General features: G+C 40.7%; 1 protein-coding gene and 1 pseudogene across 2 annotated transcripts; one reads left to right on the top strand and one right to left on the bottom strand.

The window, feature by feature from the left end:
* Positions 1–3,262: 3,262 nt before the first annotated feature.
* LOC693756 (RNA polymerase II subunit A C-terminal domain phosphatase SSU72 like protein 2) lies at positions 3,263–6,864 on the bottom strand. Its single transcript, XM_077984807.1, has one exon. The coding sequence runs from the start codon at positions 4,532–4,534 to the stop codon at positions 3,950–3,952; it is 585 nt and encodes a 194-aa protein (XP_077840933.1). The 5' UTR covers positions 4,535–6,864; the 3' UTR covers positions 3,263–3,949.
* Positions 6,865–9,910: 3,046 nt separating this feature from the next.
* On the top strand, positions 9,911–16,095 carry LOC144331830 (3 beta-hydroxysteroid dehydrogenase/Delta 5-->4-isomerase type 1 pseudogene; annotated as a pseudogene). Its single transcript, XR_013399369.1, has one exon. The product of XR_013399369.1 is annotated as a 3 beta-hydroxysteroid dehydrogenase/Delta 5-->4-isomerase type 1 pseudogene (transcript).
* Positions 16,096–16,739: the final 644 nt, after the last annotated feature.

The following is a 16,739-nucleotide window of genomic DNA, read 5'->3' as shown; positions in this document are numbered from 1 at the left end:
GTGTGGGAAGTATGGGGTATGATTATGTGTTGAGCAGATATGGTGAGAAGACTTTCTAGGTTGTTGAACACCTCTAGTGTTGGCTTATTGGATAGAGGGAGGGGAGCACTGATTGGAAGTTGTAATGGTGACCTCTTATATCTGACTATCTACTATGTAGAGTGGGAAATTGAGATTTAGATTTGCTGTATTGAAAATACAATGGTTTCTTGAGGAAGTAGCCAGAGAAAGAGGCAAATGGATGTTCACATGGTTATTGAAGATGAAAACTGACATTTGGATACAAATTTCAGGAAGATTTGAAGATAAATCTTAACTATAAAAGTGAGTTATGCCAGAGAGAATAATATTGTGATAAGGACTGGTCAAATGAACATTGCTTTAGGTGTGTCTGACAAATTTCTATTTCTTGATTACATGATGTATGCCTTATAATATTTTCTTAACCAACTCCTTTATTTTGTTTGGTTTTCTGTATTTGTGTATGTGTGTTTTTTCTTCCATTTTAAAATTACCATAAGAAAACTAATAAAACACTCAAAAAATGAGGGAAATACTTTATATTTCATGAAAAAAACTTAACATTATAAGTATGTTAACAGCTTTATTTGTAATTGTTTTATTTCCTCTCCTTTACTTCCTCTCCCTCCTCACTTCCCATGTCCAATCTTTCCTCCTCCTTCTTCTTCTTCTGTTTTGAAACTGAGTCTCGCTCTGTTGCCCAGGCTGGAGTGCAGTGGTGCCATCTTGGCTCACTGCAACCTCCACCTATCAGGTTCAAGCAATTCTTTTGCCTCAGCCTCCCTAGTAGCTGGGAGTACAGGTACATGGCACCACACTAGGTTAATTTTTGTATTTTGGGTTACTGGTGTGAGCCACTGCTCCCAGCCCCATGTCCAATCTACCCCAAAGTCTGACCTGGATTATGTAATCACCATGTGGCTTGTTTGTGGTTTTACATAAGTCGAATCCATGAAGCAGAGTATGTAATACTTCAAGCTCAGTCTGTTGGTTGAAGTAAGTTGTAAGGCAATGTCCCTGGATAAAAGGGGATGGGTAAGAGACTGCACATCATGATGGGGGAATGGCACATGTGTTCAGCAGAGAGAATGGCTGGAAGCTATTTTTACAGATGCACAACTGTACCTGACAAACTATCAGATTGACAAATGGTCAAAAGCTTGACACTATACCCTGCTGGCAAGTTTGTGAGGGAAAAGGCATGTTTGCCAGTGGTGATGAAAAATGTTACAACCTCTATGGAGGGAATCTTGAATATCTAATAAATTTAAAAACACATTTACTCTGTCTTTCAAGTAGTCTTATAAGTAGCTAGGACTCAGGTGTGTGCCACCACACTTAGTTAATTTCTATTTTTTTTTATTTTTGTAGAGATAGGGTTTCACTATGTTGCTCAGGCTGGTCTTGAACTCCTGGATTCAAGGCGACTCTCCTGCCTCAGCCTCTCAAGGTGCTGTGATTACACGCGTGAGCCACTGTTTCTGGCCTATACTTCTCTGTGACCACAGTAATCCTACTTCTAAAAATTAACCATAAGGTCTATCAGCAGAATTATCCAACTGAAGAAGTGAGAAAAAAAGAACAAAAAAGAAAAGAAAGAGATCCTCAGGTACTGGAGGAACAATATCAAAAGGTCTAACAGATGTGTAGTTTGGGTCTCAAAATGAGGTGAGAGAAAGAATGGGACTGATTTTTGTTTTTGAGGCAGTAATTGTGAAATTATTCAAATTAGGTAAAAAGCTGAAAAATTACAGATTCAAAAAGCTCATGGAACTTCAAGGAGGCTTAAAAACAAAGAAAGTTATATGTAGATGCCTCACAATCAAACTGAAAATTAGGACAAGGGGAAAAAAATTAAATGTAGCCATAGGATGCAGGACAGAAAACGCTGGTACCTTAGTAGCATCAAGCACACCCGATTTTGATTACTCTCATCGTCCTCCAGTAATACAAACAGGATGATTTGGAGAAATTGTTGATTCTGGGACTGAGGCTGGAAATATATAAGATGAACCTGGGGCATCTCATAATGTCAGAGTGAGTTTCCTTTCCCATGAAAAATGAAGTAAAACAAAACAAACACCACGATGGGGCACGTGAAAGGGTCCAGGAGGCAACTGAAAACGCTTGTGATGGCCAAAACAGCAACAGTTTGAGCAACAAAACAAAGAAGGATCAAACTGTAACCCCACATAGAAAAATAAATATCCAAGATTCCATACTGCTATGAAGAAATAACTGAATACATACATTCATGAGGGGGAGAATAGACACATCTGTGTGGAGTAAGTCCACATAATTTACATGGATAATCCACCCACAGGGAAGTAGAGCACAAGTCCACACTCCTTAAAGGTGGACAGCACATAGGGACTTTTTCTAAAGAGTCCAGCATGGAAAACATGAAAAAGGCTGAATTCACAGTGGAGAAGGCTGATGAAGTGGAGCTGGAAGGTCATGAAGGAGGGGAGCCCATGCTTGTATATTTGAGATAAGAACTATCACAAGGACTCCCTAAAACCCACAAGAGATTATGGCACATCCTACATGCTTTACACCATCAGCAGGTCTTACACACTTTGCTCATTCTGCATGGCCATACGTATTTCTATAACTGCATTTTCTTGAAGACTGCAGCATTCCAGATAAAATGTTCTCGCAAGAACATATGCCTAGCAATGGCTGTCTGCACCAATAAGCTAATGCCAACTCCTGCAATCAGCTGCTGTGACCAATACATTTATTACCAAGCAGCTTCTGTGGACTTCTTTTTCCCTTTAAAAGTTTCTCCTTACCCCAACCTCTCAGGATACACCTGTGACTTGTTATACCCAGTGCATTCCTGATTCCAATCCTTCATTCAAATAAACTCATTGTCTTTTGAGAGCTAATCTCTGCTGTTATTTTAGGTTGCCATAATCAGTCTAGTTCAATAGATAACATGTAAATTAATTCAACTATGAACAACTACTTCGGAACTATTTTTCCTCTATGGGTAAACATGGTTTAGTGCCACTACCAAGGATTATGAAGTGTTTCACTTGTTTCTCCTTGAAAACATCATTAGGTTTATCACCTGATGTTCTCAATGCTCAAAGCAATGAACATTTTAAACTTAATAAAATTTTCACTCTGAAAGATCTCTTTTTTTTCAGTGTAATTCATAAGGTTTAAACAAAAGCATGTCACTTAGTAGTTTGAAATCCATCCCCCAAACAGAAATAAGAATATACTTTTTAAAAAAAATTTTATTTCATTTAATTTGATGAACTATTATTTGAGTAGATAACTCCAAATTTTACAATAATATGTAGTTCATTATCCAACTTGGATTTTATCTATTAAAGTGAGCACTAGTAAAAAAGATATGATCTATAGGTAAAAACATTTATCTCTTTAAACATGTAATATTATACTCTTATTAAAGAAGAACAACATTTAAGTTAATATACCACACTCCATTGGTCTCAACTAACTTAAAAAATTTAAAAATTAAAAAAAATAACCCTCAAATTGTGAAAAGAAAGTTCATTTAAAAGGTGCTTATCTATACAATGTTATTTATCTGCTGAGTACCCTTAAACAAATCATTTTTCCAGCAGTCCATTATCAACTCTGCTTGCTCATCTGGAAAATGCAGTCATGGTGGGATAGCGTCCTTGTAGAATGATATAAGCACTAAATTCGTTATTCTATGTAATGTACCTAGAACAATGCCAAGCATGTTTCCGTGCTTTTAAAACTGTTAGTCCTTCTCATTTCCCATAAAATATTTCCTTGGTAATCGTCCCTTTCCAGGTGATATGTACAAAAGTAATACAAACAGCACTCAGTGGAAGGTCTTTGCAACTGCTTCTCACAATAAATCTGGACTAAAGTCCCATGCCTAAGTTCTTACTGAGGAAGGGGACAAAGCCAGCCCAGATCTTCAGTAGAAGCAGACGGTGTGAAGAAAGCTTCTTCCTGACTTCTCCTCCATTTGCAACAGCAGCTCCTCCAGACTGTCTTCCATGTCGTCTGACTGCTGCAGGCACTGGCAAAGCTCACAGATGAGGAAAGCTCCCAGGGTGGCATCTTCCAGGGTATCTTTGATGTCCGTGTTGATCACATGCACAGGCTGCAAGGTCTGCTGTTCTCTGGAACACAGATCTTCCACCACGGTGTCATAGACACTCTCCTCACAGGTAAAGATGACATCAAAGAAATCAGTGCACTCCTGAAATCTTTCTGGACCGGGCTTGATTCTCTCATTTCTTCCCAAGATGTGTAAGATTCCATTGCAGGTGTAACATTCTCTATCTTTCCTGAGGAGGTCATTGTACATCTCCTTATATGTTGTTGCAAAATCATAAACTACAGGATGACCGGGTCTTGGTCCCGGTAGCCTCACATGAGATTCCGTTCCGAAAGACCGGACACTCAGCCCTTTTCTCCTGAGGATGCTGTGGGCCTCCATGCTCCTGTTGATGTTGCTCACACACACCACAGCCACCCTGAGTGAGGAGGAGAACATGATGGCGGCCACTGGGAACCAGAGAGACACAGACACCTCAGCTGCAGCACGGACTCTGAGCCAAGGAGACGACCACCTGTAGCCAGGTCTTCCAAATGAGCTAATGTGGAGGCACAGGAGGCAGGTTTATATTGAGTCACCTTAATTAGTGGGTGGAGACTTCATGACTTCTGGATTGATTAGGTTGTGATAATGGACTCCTAACTCATCACAAGAACCATCAAGATGATTAAATTACCTCAAGCAGTAACTCTCAACAAAGGTGGCACCACCCAGTCCGGATTCATTTAAAATCTGGAGTTTGCTCTGTTGGTTCTCCTAGTGAATGGGGGCTGCTATTGACAATGGTCAAGACAATTAAGCTTCCTGCAAGCATGTCATAGGACTCTCCAGGGACCTTCAGACATGAAATTGGATGATAAACATGCTGACAATTTCCAAGGCCGCACCCTATTTAATGATAAATTACAAGTATTGTCGCTTGTTTTAATTTTCATAATGTTCAAGAAGTGCAGTTGCATAAATCATAGGACCACTGTATATAGCCTTGTCCAGAAACTCACAAATTTTTTTCACCAATGCAAAAAGAATCCCATTCTGAACAACACATCTGCTTATGCTATTTTAAGAGTTATTGAACACCACATTTTTCTGCATTCAATATTATTGAACTCATAATGATTCTTCAGGGAATGCAGGAATTGATGCAATCCTCTGCCTCCAAGTACAGCTGTGTTTGAGCTTTTCCACACTTAAATGCAATGTTTAGAATTTTTTTAGTAGTTGTATAATTTATTAAGAAAATAAAGAGATTTAAAAATTATGAATGGGGTTTCAAAAAATAAGATAATCATGTCTCTTTTGAATTGATTAGATTATGATAATGGACTGCTACTCACAAATACCATCAAAATGATTAAATTCCTAATTCAGTAACTCTCCACACAGGTGGCCCCACCCAGTCAGGACTGATGTATAGGTGAGCTCACCCTCACCTCACCCAGCCCAATTTTACTTGTTTTTATTAATCTTTCTTAAATGTATGTATAGCTCACATTCATTTCAGTATAAATCAGATCAGGGGTATCACTTTTGTCCCTGGTGCAGGGACAAAATCTATCTTTGAAGCAACATACTGTATTTTTCTACGTCCCTCTTACAGTGATTCTTACATTGCAAATACAGCAGGTTCTCAAATAACATCCTTTTTTTTTTTTTTTTTTTTTTTTTTTTCATTTTTTGAGACACAGTTTTGCTCTGTTAACCTGGCTGGAGTGCAGTGGTGCCATCATGGCTCACTGCAGCCTCAAACTCCTGGGCTCAATCAGTCCTCCCACTTCAGCCTCCTGAGTAGCTGGAACTACAGGTGTGTACCACCATGTCTGGCTAACTTTTTTTTTTTTTTATAGAGGATGGGGTTTCACCATCCTCTTACCCAGGTTGGTCTCAAATTCCTGGGCTCAAGTGATCCACCCACTTCAGCCTCCCAAAGTGCTGGGATTACAGGCATGAGCCACTGTGCCCAGCCTCAAATAATATCATTTTATTATAATATTAATTTAAAAAATTTCTGGCAGACCAATGTCTGCATGGGGTTTGCATATTCTCCCCATGTCAGTGTGGGTTTTCTCTGGATACTCTTGTTTCCTCCCACATCCCAGAGATGTGCAAATTAGATGAACTGACATCTTTACGGTCCCAGTGCGAGGCTGTGCCCTGTGCCCCGGATGGGGTCCTGTCCAACATTGGGTCCTGCCTCGCACCTAGAGCTGCCAAGATAGGTTCCAGCCACCTGCCACTCTGAACTGGAATCATTGGGTTGGAAAATGGGTGAATGAATACAAATTATTGAAAAATAAAAATTCATAAAACATGCAGTAATCATACAAATGCAAGACAATAACGATGAGAGTACAAAATAGATCAGCCAGCCTGTAGTGTCTGTCATTATTGATTTTTTAACTGTGTAGTAGTAGGAGGTGCTCCTTACAATTTTTTCTTTGCAAACATTTATTCCTTGGTTTAACTTAACCACAACTGCGACCACCATCACCCACTGATTCACCAAAAATTAGGTGAATAATAATCTTACTAGGTTTTATTAGGCTTTCTTAATTGTATGTACAGCTCACTTTTGTTTCTAAGTTTAATATTCTAAGTGTGTTGAATCTTTATTTAGAAATTTGGTGATGTTTTTGTGACTCTTGTTCATATCAATTAGCCTATGATAAAATTAATTTTATCATACATATTTCACTTGAAGTCATCGTTTTGGGTTTGGTGGCTCACGCCTGTAATCCCAGCACTTTTGGAGGCTGAGGCGGGGGGATCACCTGAGGTCCAGAGTTCGAGAACAGCCTGGCCAACATGGTGAAACCCTGTCTCTACTAAAGAAATAAAAAAAAAAAATGTGCCGGGCATGGTGGCGGGTGCCTGTAATTCTGGCTACTCCAGAGACTGAGGCAGGAGAATTGCTTGAACCTGGGAGGCAGAGGTTGCAGTGAGCAGACATCATGCCATTGCACTCTAGCCTGGGCAAGAAGAGCCAAACTCCATCTCAAAACAAACAAACAAACACACAAACAAATTAGGAAACACCTTAAAGTTTCTCAAAGTGTGTTCTTAGACTAGCAGCAGTAGCATTAATTGGGAAATTGTAAAAAATGAAAATGTAGACCCCAAACCAGTGAATCACAAAGTCTAGTGGTGAACCTCAGAGGTTTGTGTTCTTTTCTTCCCATTTCCATGAATTGTTCAGGTTCACGTAAGTGATAATGTTTGGAAAGTCTTCTCTCTAGTAGGTTTCTCTGTGGGGAACACAGGAGATAAACTGCCTGAATTGCTGTGTATCTTTCCTTCACCCTGACACAGGGGCCACATCGTGGCTGGGTACAGCATTGCTGGGCTGTAGTCCTTTCTCTCAGTAGTCCTTAACTGCCATGCCACTGTCTGTTCCAGCACGGGAGATAAAAAGTCTAATTCCAGCATCACTCTTCTTCTGTAGATAAGATGCTCTTTTTAGGCCGGGCGCGGTGGCTCAAGCCTGTAATCCCAGCACTTTGGGAGGCCGAGACGGGTGGATCACGAGGTCAGGAGATCAAGACCATCCTGGATAACACGGTGAAACCCTGTCTCTACTAAGAAATACAAAAAACTAGCCGGGCGAGGTGGCGGGCGCCTGTAGTCCCAGCTACTCGGGAGGCTGAGGCCGGAGAATGGCGTGAACCCGGGAGGCGGAGCTTGCAGTGAGCTGAGATCCGGCCACTGCACTCCAGCCTGGGCTACAGAGCGAGACTCCGTCTCAAAAAAAAAAAAAAAAAAGATGCTCTTTTTAATTGGATGTTTGTAAAATGTTTCTCTTTCTCCTTAGTGTTCAAAATTTTTACCAGCAGATGCCTCAATGTTTCTTATTTCTCTTCACTCTAGTCCAGTATTTCTCCATTTTTTCATCAATCCCCACTTACGGAGCCTTTTTAGACACTTTTTCCTAATCACCGTCTCATACAATTTTAATAGCACAGGTATATTGTATATTTGTTTATGTACTGTATTTGTGCTTTGTACATAAAGAGAGTGAGATTTTTATTCACTCCCCCAAGAACCAATATTTGCCCCATTAGGGACACTATCACCTCATTTTCACCTCTGTTGAGAGAGCATGGTTTAACCTGAAACAGTGAGCCTTTTGTTACACTTCAAGGAATAATCTACTATTCTTGGTTTAATTATTGTCTTCTCTCCATTAATACCTTTTACTGCTTGTGACACTTTGTTATTCTTCATTTATCCTCCAAGTCCCTTAACTTTTCCTCATGGTTTCTTATATTTTTGCTTCTTGTTTTGAAATATTTGTGAAATCAAATTTGGATCTCAAGGAAGACCATCCCTTCTCTCAATTCACTCACTAAATTATTTATTAGTTTGGCCTCAGAAAGGATGGCCCCCTTGAATTTTTTTAATAGGGTTGTTTTTTTCTTGTAAATCTGTTTAAGTTCCTTATAGACGCTGGATATTAGACCTTTGTCACATGTATAGTTTCCAAATATTTTCTCCCATTCTGTAGGTTGTATACTCTGTTGATAGCTTCTTTTGCTGTGCGGACACTCTTACGTTTAACTAGATCCCACTTGTGAATTTTTCCTTTTGTTGTTCCTCTGGTGTCTTTGTAATGAAATACTTGTGCTTTCCCCTGTCCAGGATGGTATTGCCTAGGTTGTCTTCCAGAGTTTTGATAGTTTGGCATTTGACATTTAAATCTTGGATCTACCTTGAATAGATTTTTGTATATGGTATAAGGAAGGTGTCAAGCAGCAATCTTCTGCATGTGGCTAGCCAGTTATCCCAGCACCATTAATTGAATTAGGGAGTGTTTTCCTCATTGCTTCTTTTTGTCAGGTTTGTCGGAGATCAGATGATCAGGTGTGTGGCCTTATTTCTGGGCTCTCTATTGTACCATCAGTTTATGTGCCTGTTTTTGTACCAGTACCATGCTGTTTTGATTACTGTAGCCCTGTAGTATAGTTTGATATCAGGCAATTTAATGCCTCCAGTTTTGTGCTTTTTGCTTAGGATTGCCTTGGCTATTCAGGCTCTTCTTTGGTTCTTTATACATTTTAAAATAGTTGTTTTTTTGTTCTATAAAGAATGTCATTGGTCAGTTGATAGGAATAGCGTTGAATCTGTAAATTGCTTTAGGCAGTATGGCCATTTTAATGATCCCATCCATGAGCATGAGATTTTTTTTTTCCATTTTCTGTGTCTTCTCTGATTTCTCTGAGCAGTTTTTGTAATTTTCATTGTAGAGATCTTTCACATCCCTGGTTAGCTGTATTTCTAGGTATTTTATTCTTTTTGTGGCAGTTATGAATGGGACAACCTTTCTGATTTGGCTCTTGGCTTGGCTGTTGTTGATGTACAGGAATGCTAGTGATTTTTGTGTTTTAATTTTGTATCCTGAAACTTTGCTGAAGTTGTTTATCAGCTGAAGGAGCTTCTGGGCCAAGACTATGGGGGTTTTCTAGATATAAGATCACATCGTCTGCAAATAGAGATAGTTTGTCTTCTTCTCTTCCTAATTTTATTTCTTCCACTTTTTCTTTCTTTCTCTTGCCTGATTTCTCTGGCCAAGACTTCCAATACTATGTTGAATAGGAGTGGTGAGAGAAGGCATCCTTGTTTTGTGCCAGTTTTCAAGGGGAATGCTTCCAGCCTTTGCCCATTTGGTAAAACGTTGGCTGTGGTTTTGTCATAGATGGCTCTTATCATCTTGAAGTATGTTCCTTTAATACCTAGTTTATTGAGAGTTTTTAACATGAAGGGGTTTTGAATTTTATCAAAAGTCTTTTCTGCATCTGTTGAGATAATCATGTGTTTTTATCTTTAGTTCTGTTTATGTGAGGAATTACATTTATTGATTTGCATATGTTGAATCAACCTTGAATCCTGGGGATGAAGCCTACTTGATTGTGGTAGATTAGCTTTTTGATGTGGATTCATTTGCCTACTTGATTGTGGTGGGTTAGCTTTTTGATGCTGGATTCATTTGCAAGTATTTTGTTGAGGATTTCTGCATCGATGTTCATTAAGGATATTGGCCTGACGTTTTCTTTTTTTTGTTGTGTTTCCACCAGGTTTTGGTATCAGATGATGCTGGCCTCATAGAATGAGTTGGGGAGGAGTCCCTTCTCCTTAATTTTTTGGAATAATTTCTGTAGGAATGGTAACAGCTCTTCTTTATACATCTCGTAGAATTCAGCTATGAATCCATCAGGTCCTTGGCTTTTTCTTGTTGGTAGGCTATTTATTACTGACTCATTTTTGGAGCTGATTATTAGTCTGTTCAGGGAATCAATTTCTTCCTGGTTCAGTCTTGGGAGGGTGTATATGTCCCGGAATTTAATCATCTATTCTAGGTTTTCTAGTTTGTGTGCATAGTGGTGTTCATAGTAGTTTCTGATGATTATTTTTATTTCTGTGGGGTCAATGGTAACATTTCGTTTGTCATTTCTAATTGTGTTTATTTGGATCTTCTCTCTTTTCTTCTTTATTAGTCTAGCTAGTGGACTATTTATTTATTTTATCTTTTTTTTTTTTTTTTTTCAAAAAACCAACTTCTGGATTCACTGATCTTTTAAATGGTTTTTCATGCCTCCCTTTCCTTCAGTTTAGCCCCTCTCATTTTGGTTATTTCTTGTTTTCTGCTAGCTTTGGGATTGATTTTTTTCTTGCATCTCTAATTCTTTCAGTTCTTTCAGTTGTGATGTCAGGTTGTTAATTTGAGAACCTTATAACTTTTTGATATGGGCATTCAGTACTATGAATTTCCTTTTTAACACTGCCTTACCTGTGTCACAGAGATTCTGGTATGTTATATCTTTATTTTCATTAGTTTCAAAGAACTTCTTGATTTCTGCCTTAATTTCATTATTTTCCCATAAGTCTTTCAGGAATATGTTGTTTAATTTCTATGTAATTTCATATTTACCCAAAAGTCATTCAAGAACATGTTGTTTAATTTCCATGCAATTTCATGGTTTTGAGCAATTTTCTTGGTCTTGACTTCTATTTTTTATTGTGTCATGGCCTGAGAATGTGTTTGGTTTCATTTTTGTTCTTTTGCATTTGCAGAGGATTATTTTATGTCCAATTATGTGGTTAGTTTTACAGTATGTGCCATATAGTGGTGAGAAAAATGTATCTTTTCTTTTTTTTTGTTTCAATATTTTATTCAAGTTTTTTTTAAGTGATGTTAATTACAGCATTTCAAGGGGAGGATCTAATTCCATACAAAATGGAAGACTCTAAAATGTACCCATTAAACTGCTAAAAGACAAATTGAGTGGTGAGAATACAACAGAAGTCCAATTTAGATTCTGAGTGTTGTCACCATGTGATTGCAATCACACAGACAATTCCATGCTTATAGCTGGAACTCCTGGAAGCTATTTCATATTCTGGTGTCAGGGCAAAAATTACAACACAAGAAGGAATAAGTCCTGAATTATTGGCTTCATCACATTCCTTAAATATTGGGTGGTTTTTGCAAATTGTGGCTTTCCAATCTACTTTAAACCTACAGACACATTGGCTTAAGATATATTGTCATGTAGTCTCAGCCTCTGATTCCCAGAGCCCAGTCTCTTCAGGACCATAGCACCCCACTGCTGGTCTGGCCCTCCACATTCAGTCTACTCTGATGCCTTTTCTAATGCAACTAATTGCTTTTGAGTCTCCAGCACCATCTCAAAAAAAAATAAAAAATAAAAAATAAAAAAACCTTTTCAGTTTCTACTTACCCATAACCTGTAAGTCTCCCCTACAGTGCAAGGAGTGTGCTAAGAAAACTAGTTTTTCATTTTAATTCTTACTCTCCACAGCTCCCAACAACAGGGGATGTGAAATGACAGGGGAAGTGTTAGAGGCATCTGTTTCCTAAAACCATTATCACTCGCAGGCTTAGAGAATACTTCACAATGTTGGTCATTTACCACTTGAAGGTAAACTAACTCCATATTTTCTCTGCCACTAGATTAATTTTTGAAAAGATGAGACTGTCTCTCCAGAAACTCAAATTGCACAGAGACTGTAAAAGGAGCCAAGAGTACAAAAATAAGCAAATAAAAATGATCTTTTGCCCAGGATTTTTATTCCTTCTTCAAGGGAAGACGCTCTGGATACCTCCATGAGCTTTGCTTTCACACAGCTCAGGGGAGGCTGCAAGGTCCTCCCCATGCAGGTGTTACCAGCAGAGGGCACACTCCCCCCACCCCCGTCCCCGCCCCGCTTCCTCCACCAGGCTCCACAGGAAACGCCAGTGCAGGGTTTGGAATACTAAGTAGAAGGAAGGTTTATCACCATCACCCCCTCTTTACATAACTGGGTACATGGAGTCACAACCAGAATTGGAAGCAGCTTGCCTGGAGAACACACAGTCAGGAAAAGTGTGTGGGTATCCAGAAGCTCCCCAAACCCACTATTTGCTCAGTGACTCTAGGGATTTAGTTTTACTAGTCAAAGTTTTATTAGTCTTCAACAAAAAAGAAAAAGTTTTATTAGTCTTCAACAAAATGAGAAAAATACTAGCAATTGCATGTATATATTTGAGTGTGTATTGCCTATATACAACTGTGAATGTGTGTGTGTGATGTGAATTCTTCCACTGCCCTTTTGTGCCTAAGGATTGGGACTGTCCATATTCTCAGAGTGTAGTTTCCTGATTTTTTAGTTTTAAATACTCTGTCTTTAATGGTATCAATGAAAAAAATCATAATTTTGCAATATTCTTACTTGTCAAAATATAAATGATAACTCTAGGTTCTTTTCCAAAATTAAAGTATACACACACACACACACACACACACATCCACAAAACCCAAAAGTCTAGAAATTCTTCCTCTCTAGAGCCCAAATGTTCATTTCTTTTTATTTTTATGTTTTTCCTATGGCTGTAGCATGGCCCCAATCTCAGTCAGAGCCACAGAAGAATACAACACTCAGTGGTAACCTGAGTGTGTTACAACCACTGCACTTGGGAGTGGAGATGGGGCACATGGATCTGTTCACGTGGCTGTGGCCCCATGGGGATATTTCCTGACACTGACAGCATACTCTTCATGGGCAGGTACCCAACTTCTGTTGGGAACCTGTGTCCAAGCTAGTATGCCAGGCTTCATCCACCCCAGCATCATAGAGGTAGCCAGGCCCAACTCCTACAATAAGATCATCCAAAATGGCCACAAATAAGAGCCTTTGGAAAACATATGGTCTGCTCCATACACATAGAGCAAAAAGCTTGCTGAGGAGGCTGTGCTGGCAGCTAATGGGTGAACACTGAAAAATAGCAGTATCTTGTACATTTGTGCCTTAAGACCCACGTATATCTATGAGGAAAGAAGCCCAGTCCTTTCTGCCACTACAAATGAGGCCCCATTACAATGGGATCCTGTCAAGTGTCAGCAAGTTATCCACAGTCAACACAGTCTATGTTGGCAATGTGGCCCGGGCCCACATTCTGGTCTTGTGGGCCCTGCAGGACCCCAAGAAGGCCCCAAGAATACGAGGCCAGTTCCACTACATCTCAGACAACACGCCTCACCAAAGCTATGATAACCTTAGTTACACCCTGAGCAAAGAGTTTGGCCTCTGCCTTGATTCCAGATGGAGCCTTCCTTTATCCCTGATAGGCTGCATTGGCTTCCTGCTGGAAATAGTGAGCTTCCTGCTCAGGCCAATTTATACCTTGTGGACCGGCACAAGAAGACCCTGAAGTCCAAGACTCAGTGATTTAAGGATGACAGAGACGTGCATGTGGGTGTTGTTAGGAGATGTCATCAAGCTCCACCCTCCTGGCTTCATACAGAAGGTAACAAGTGCACAAGCCCAGGTCCTGCCTCCTCCCTTTCACACAATGGCCAACTTATTGTCTTCCTTGTGTCATCAAAACCTGTGCAGTCACTGGCCCAACCAGAAGCTTTCTGTGCTAACCATATACCAAAGAACAGACAGTGTGATTTGCCGTTACCGAATATCAGTGGCTAATTCTGAACAATTTGGGGTCTCTTTTAACTTGAGAATCTCTTTTGACTACCAGAGCTCCATTTCCCCTCTTAAATGAGAAAGCGTTTCTTTTTTTTTAATCTCCCATTTCTTCACACAGTTCAATGAAAAGAGCAATAAATGCTTTAATGCTTAACCTGGAGGTAGGTGTGGCTTCTGTTAATACATACTTTCCTCCTTTCCCTTTCATTTCCAGGTATCACCATCTCCAATTTAGAAGAGTACCATGAAACCAGGATTTAGGGGTGGGCAGAGTAGTGGGAGGGTCAGGAAGGGTGGATGAAGGCTGAATAAGCTCTAGTATGTTTCAGGCATCTACAACCTGACCTACATATGACATACATTACCTCATTTAATGTGAAACCTCTGATGTGAGGTGACTATTTCCATTTCATCGGGAGGAAACTTGTTCATGGTCACGCTAAGTGATTAGTGACTAGACCTGCTACCAGGGAGTCAGCCTTGAAAGTCCTTATCTTTCCACTGAAACACTCAGCCTGAATTTGTCTTGTCAGTGGCACAGCAGAGCACTGGAGCATGGGGTGCCGTTCCTTGGGAGAGCCCCAACTCCCTTGGGTTACCGCCTTCTTGCCCTATTCCATGCAGGGGACTCCCTAGAACCCAAGAGAATCCCTCAGGGGCACCTGAAAAGGTTTGCATGCCTTACCAAATGGCCCTGAGCAGGGGAGAGAAAAGCAAAAATGCATTTAGCCTCCAGCAGCTTCAGTGCCAATTTCCTTGAAGGTCTGTAGAACACACCTGGCTATGTGTGTGCTGGTCATTCTGGTTATTCATAACCCTGCATTTCACCCTTTCGAATCACACAATGAAGCCATACCATGGGTTCCTGGGCAAGTAAAGAGAATGAGGGTGAGCTTCCCAGAAAATCTGTCTCCTACTCAGCCCAAAAAGTAGAAATCTACTATCCCACATCCCCAGATTTAACTGCTTCTCCCTCCTTTTTTATCCATCTTTCCATTAAATCACATCCTTTCTTCCTTTATTCTTCCATCTCCTTAGCTTTTCCTTCCCTACATCTCCCCTTTTATCGCTGGCCCTCACATTCCTCTCAATTTCCCTGAGGAGGGGAGGCCAACAAAGACAAGTTTGGGGACTTCAGTGATGGCATAGTCATTAACTAACCAAAGAAGCAACGGTCGAAAGAAACACTTTCAGGAGGATTAGGGACAGAGTTTAACTGAAGTGGGTGAAGAGGTTGCTGTGGGTCCAGGGTGTAGGAAGGGAAGCTGTCTCCCTCTGGACCTGGGTATATCACAGCCACAGTGAGGGTCACACTCAACATCAAGATGGCTTCTTTCTTACACAGAAAATTTATGAATGGTTAATCAGTTGAATTTGATTACCACAACGGAGAGTTTCAGAGTTCATTCTGAATGGAAAAAGGGAAAACATTCTGGCCCAGATGAAAAGGCTTCTGCCACCTCAAAACACGAAGGGACAGATGACCAGCACCAGCATCAGGGTGGAATTGCACTAGTCCAGTGGGGTAGAGTGAAAAATGGAACATCCCTCCTGCCCCATCCACTGAACAAAATGCAAGAGCCAGCACCTGTCCTGCTCTTGTAAGCCATGCCCACCATCCATATGTTTATGACAAATAGCATGGGAAGGATAGGAGGGTGGTGGAATCTGGGACAAGAGCCTTTCCCCTTGATTTTTCAGTCGAGTGAAACCCCACTCTTATTGACCAATGAGGGCAATGTTCAAAGAGAAGTGATGGGAAAGGTTATACCTCCAATGAGCAGTGAGCGGTGATCACAGAAAGAGAGGAAGAAATTGGATGGGCCAGCAGTCTCAACTGGAAAAGCACAAAGGACTCGGAGTGTTGCCTCCAACAAAATGCGCCATGCCTTCTCAAAACTAAGGGTGCCAAGTAGGCAGACCTCCTGCACCAAGCAAGCCTCGCTGTACCTCACGCAATGCACCACACGGGGGCAGCAAGTCTCGGAGGGAAGAGCAAGGAAGCCTGACCCAGTGGGGATTTTTGTGTCCCTTTCCTCCACCTAGGTGGCTCTGCAGGGTACCTGTCAAAGGAATGAATGAAAACACAGGCAATTTCTCAGTCATCGGCTTAACGGCTAGGTGTATATGAGTATAGAGAATGGAGCTGAGCTGAAGTCACTGGGAAAAGCCACAGGAACCAGTGGGGCTTGAATGAGGCCTTGAATTCCTCCGTCCAGGCAGGGGGCACAGCCTGGGCAGTGGTGCAGAGAAAGACGAGGGGCATGAGGAGGTCCCCCGCCTGCTAGGAAACATGTATGGACGGCAGATGAGGAACTCAGGTACCAGACTCAGGTTTTCACCACCTGACAGCCAGGCTCTGAGGGCCAGGATGGGGCTGGGAAGCCGTGATGGCCTGCTGAGAACTGGCAGGAAAGCAGCCAGAGGCCAACTCTTACATGAAATCTCTTGATTTCCAAATATCAGCGACTAACTCTAAATTTTAAAAAACAGCTCAAAGACCTGCTCCAAGAGAGGAATGCGTGGGCTAGTATTCAAAATGTATGTGTAATATTTTATTTCTTAAAATGTAGGTGGTGAGGTGTCAGCAGCAAATCTGTTCGTTCTTGGTGATAAGTCCCAAATATACATTATTATATCATATTGTCAGCTTTTCTGTATATTTAAC

This window comes from Macaca mulatta, chromosome 1 (assembly GCF_049350105.2).
Source record: "Macaca mulatta isolate MMU2019108-1 chromosome 1, T2T-MMU8v2.0, whole genome shotgun sequence".
NCBI lineage: Eukaryota > Metazoa > Chordata > Mammalia > Primates > Cercopithecidae > Macaca > Macaca mulatta.
The sequence above is the reverse complement of the archived record's forward strand: the minus strand, read 5'-3'. Positions and strand labels throughout refer to the sequence as shown.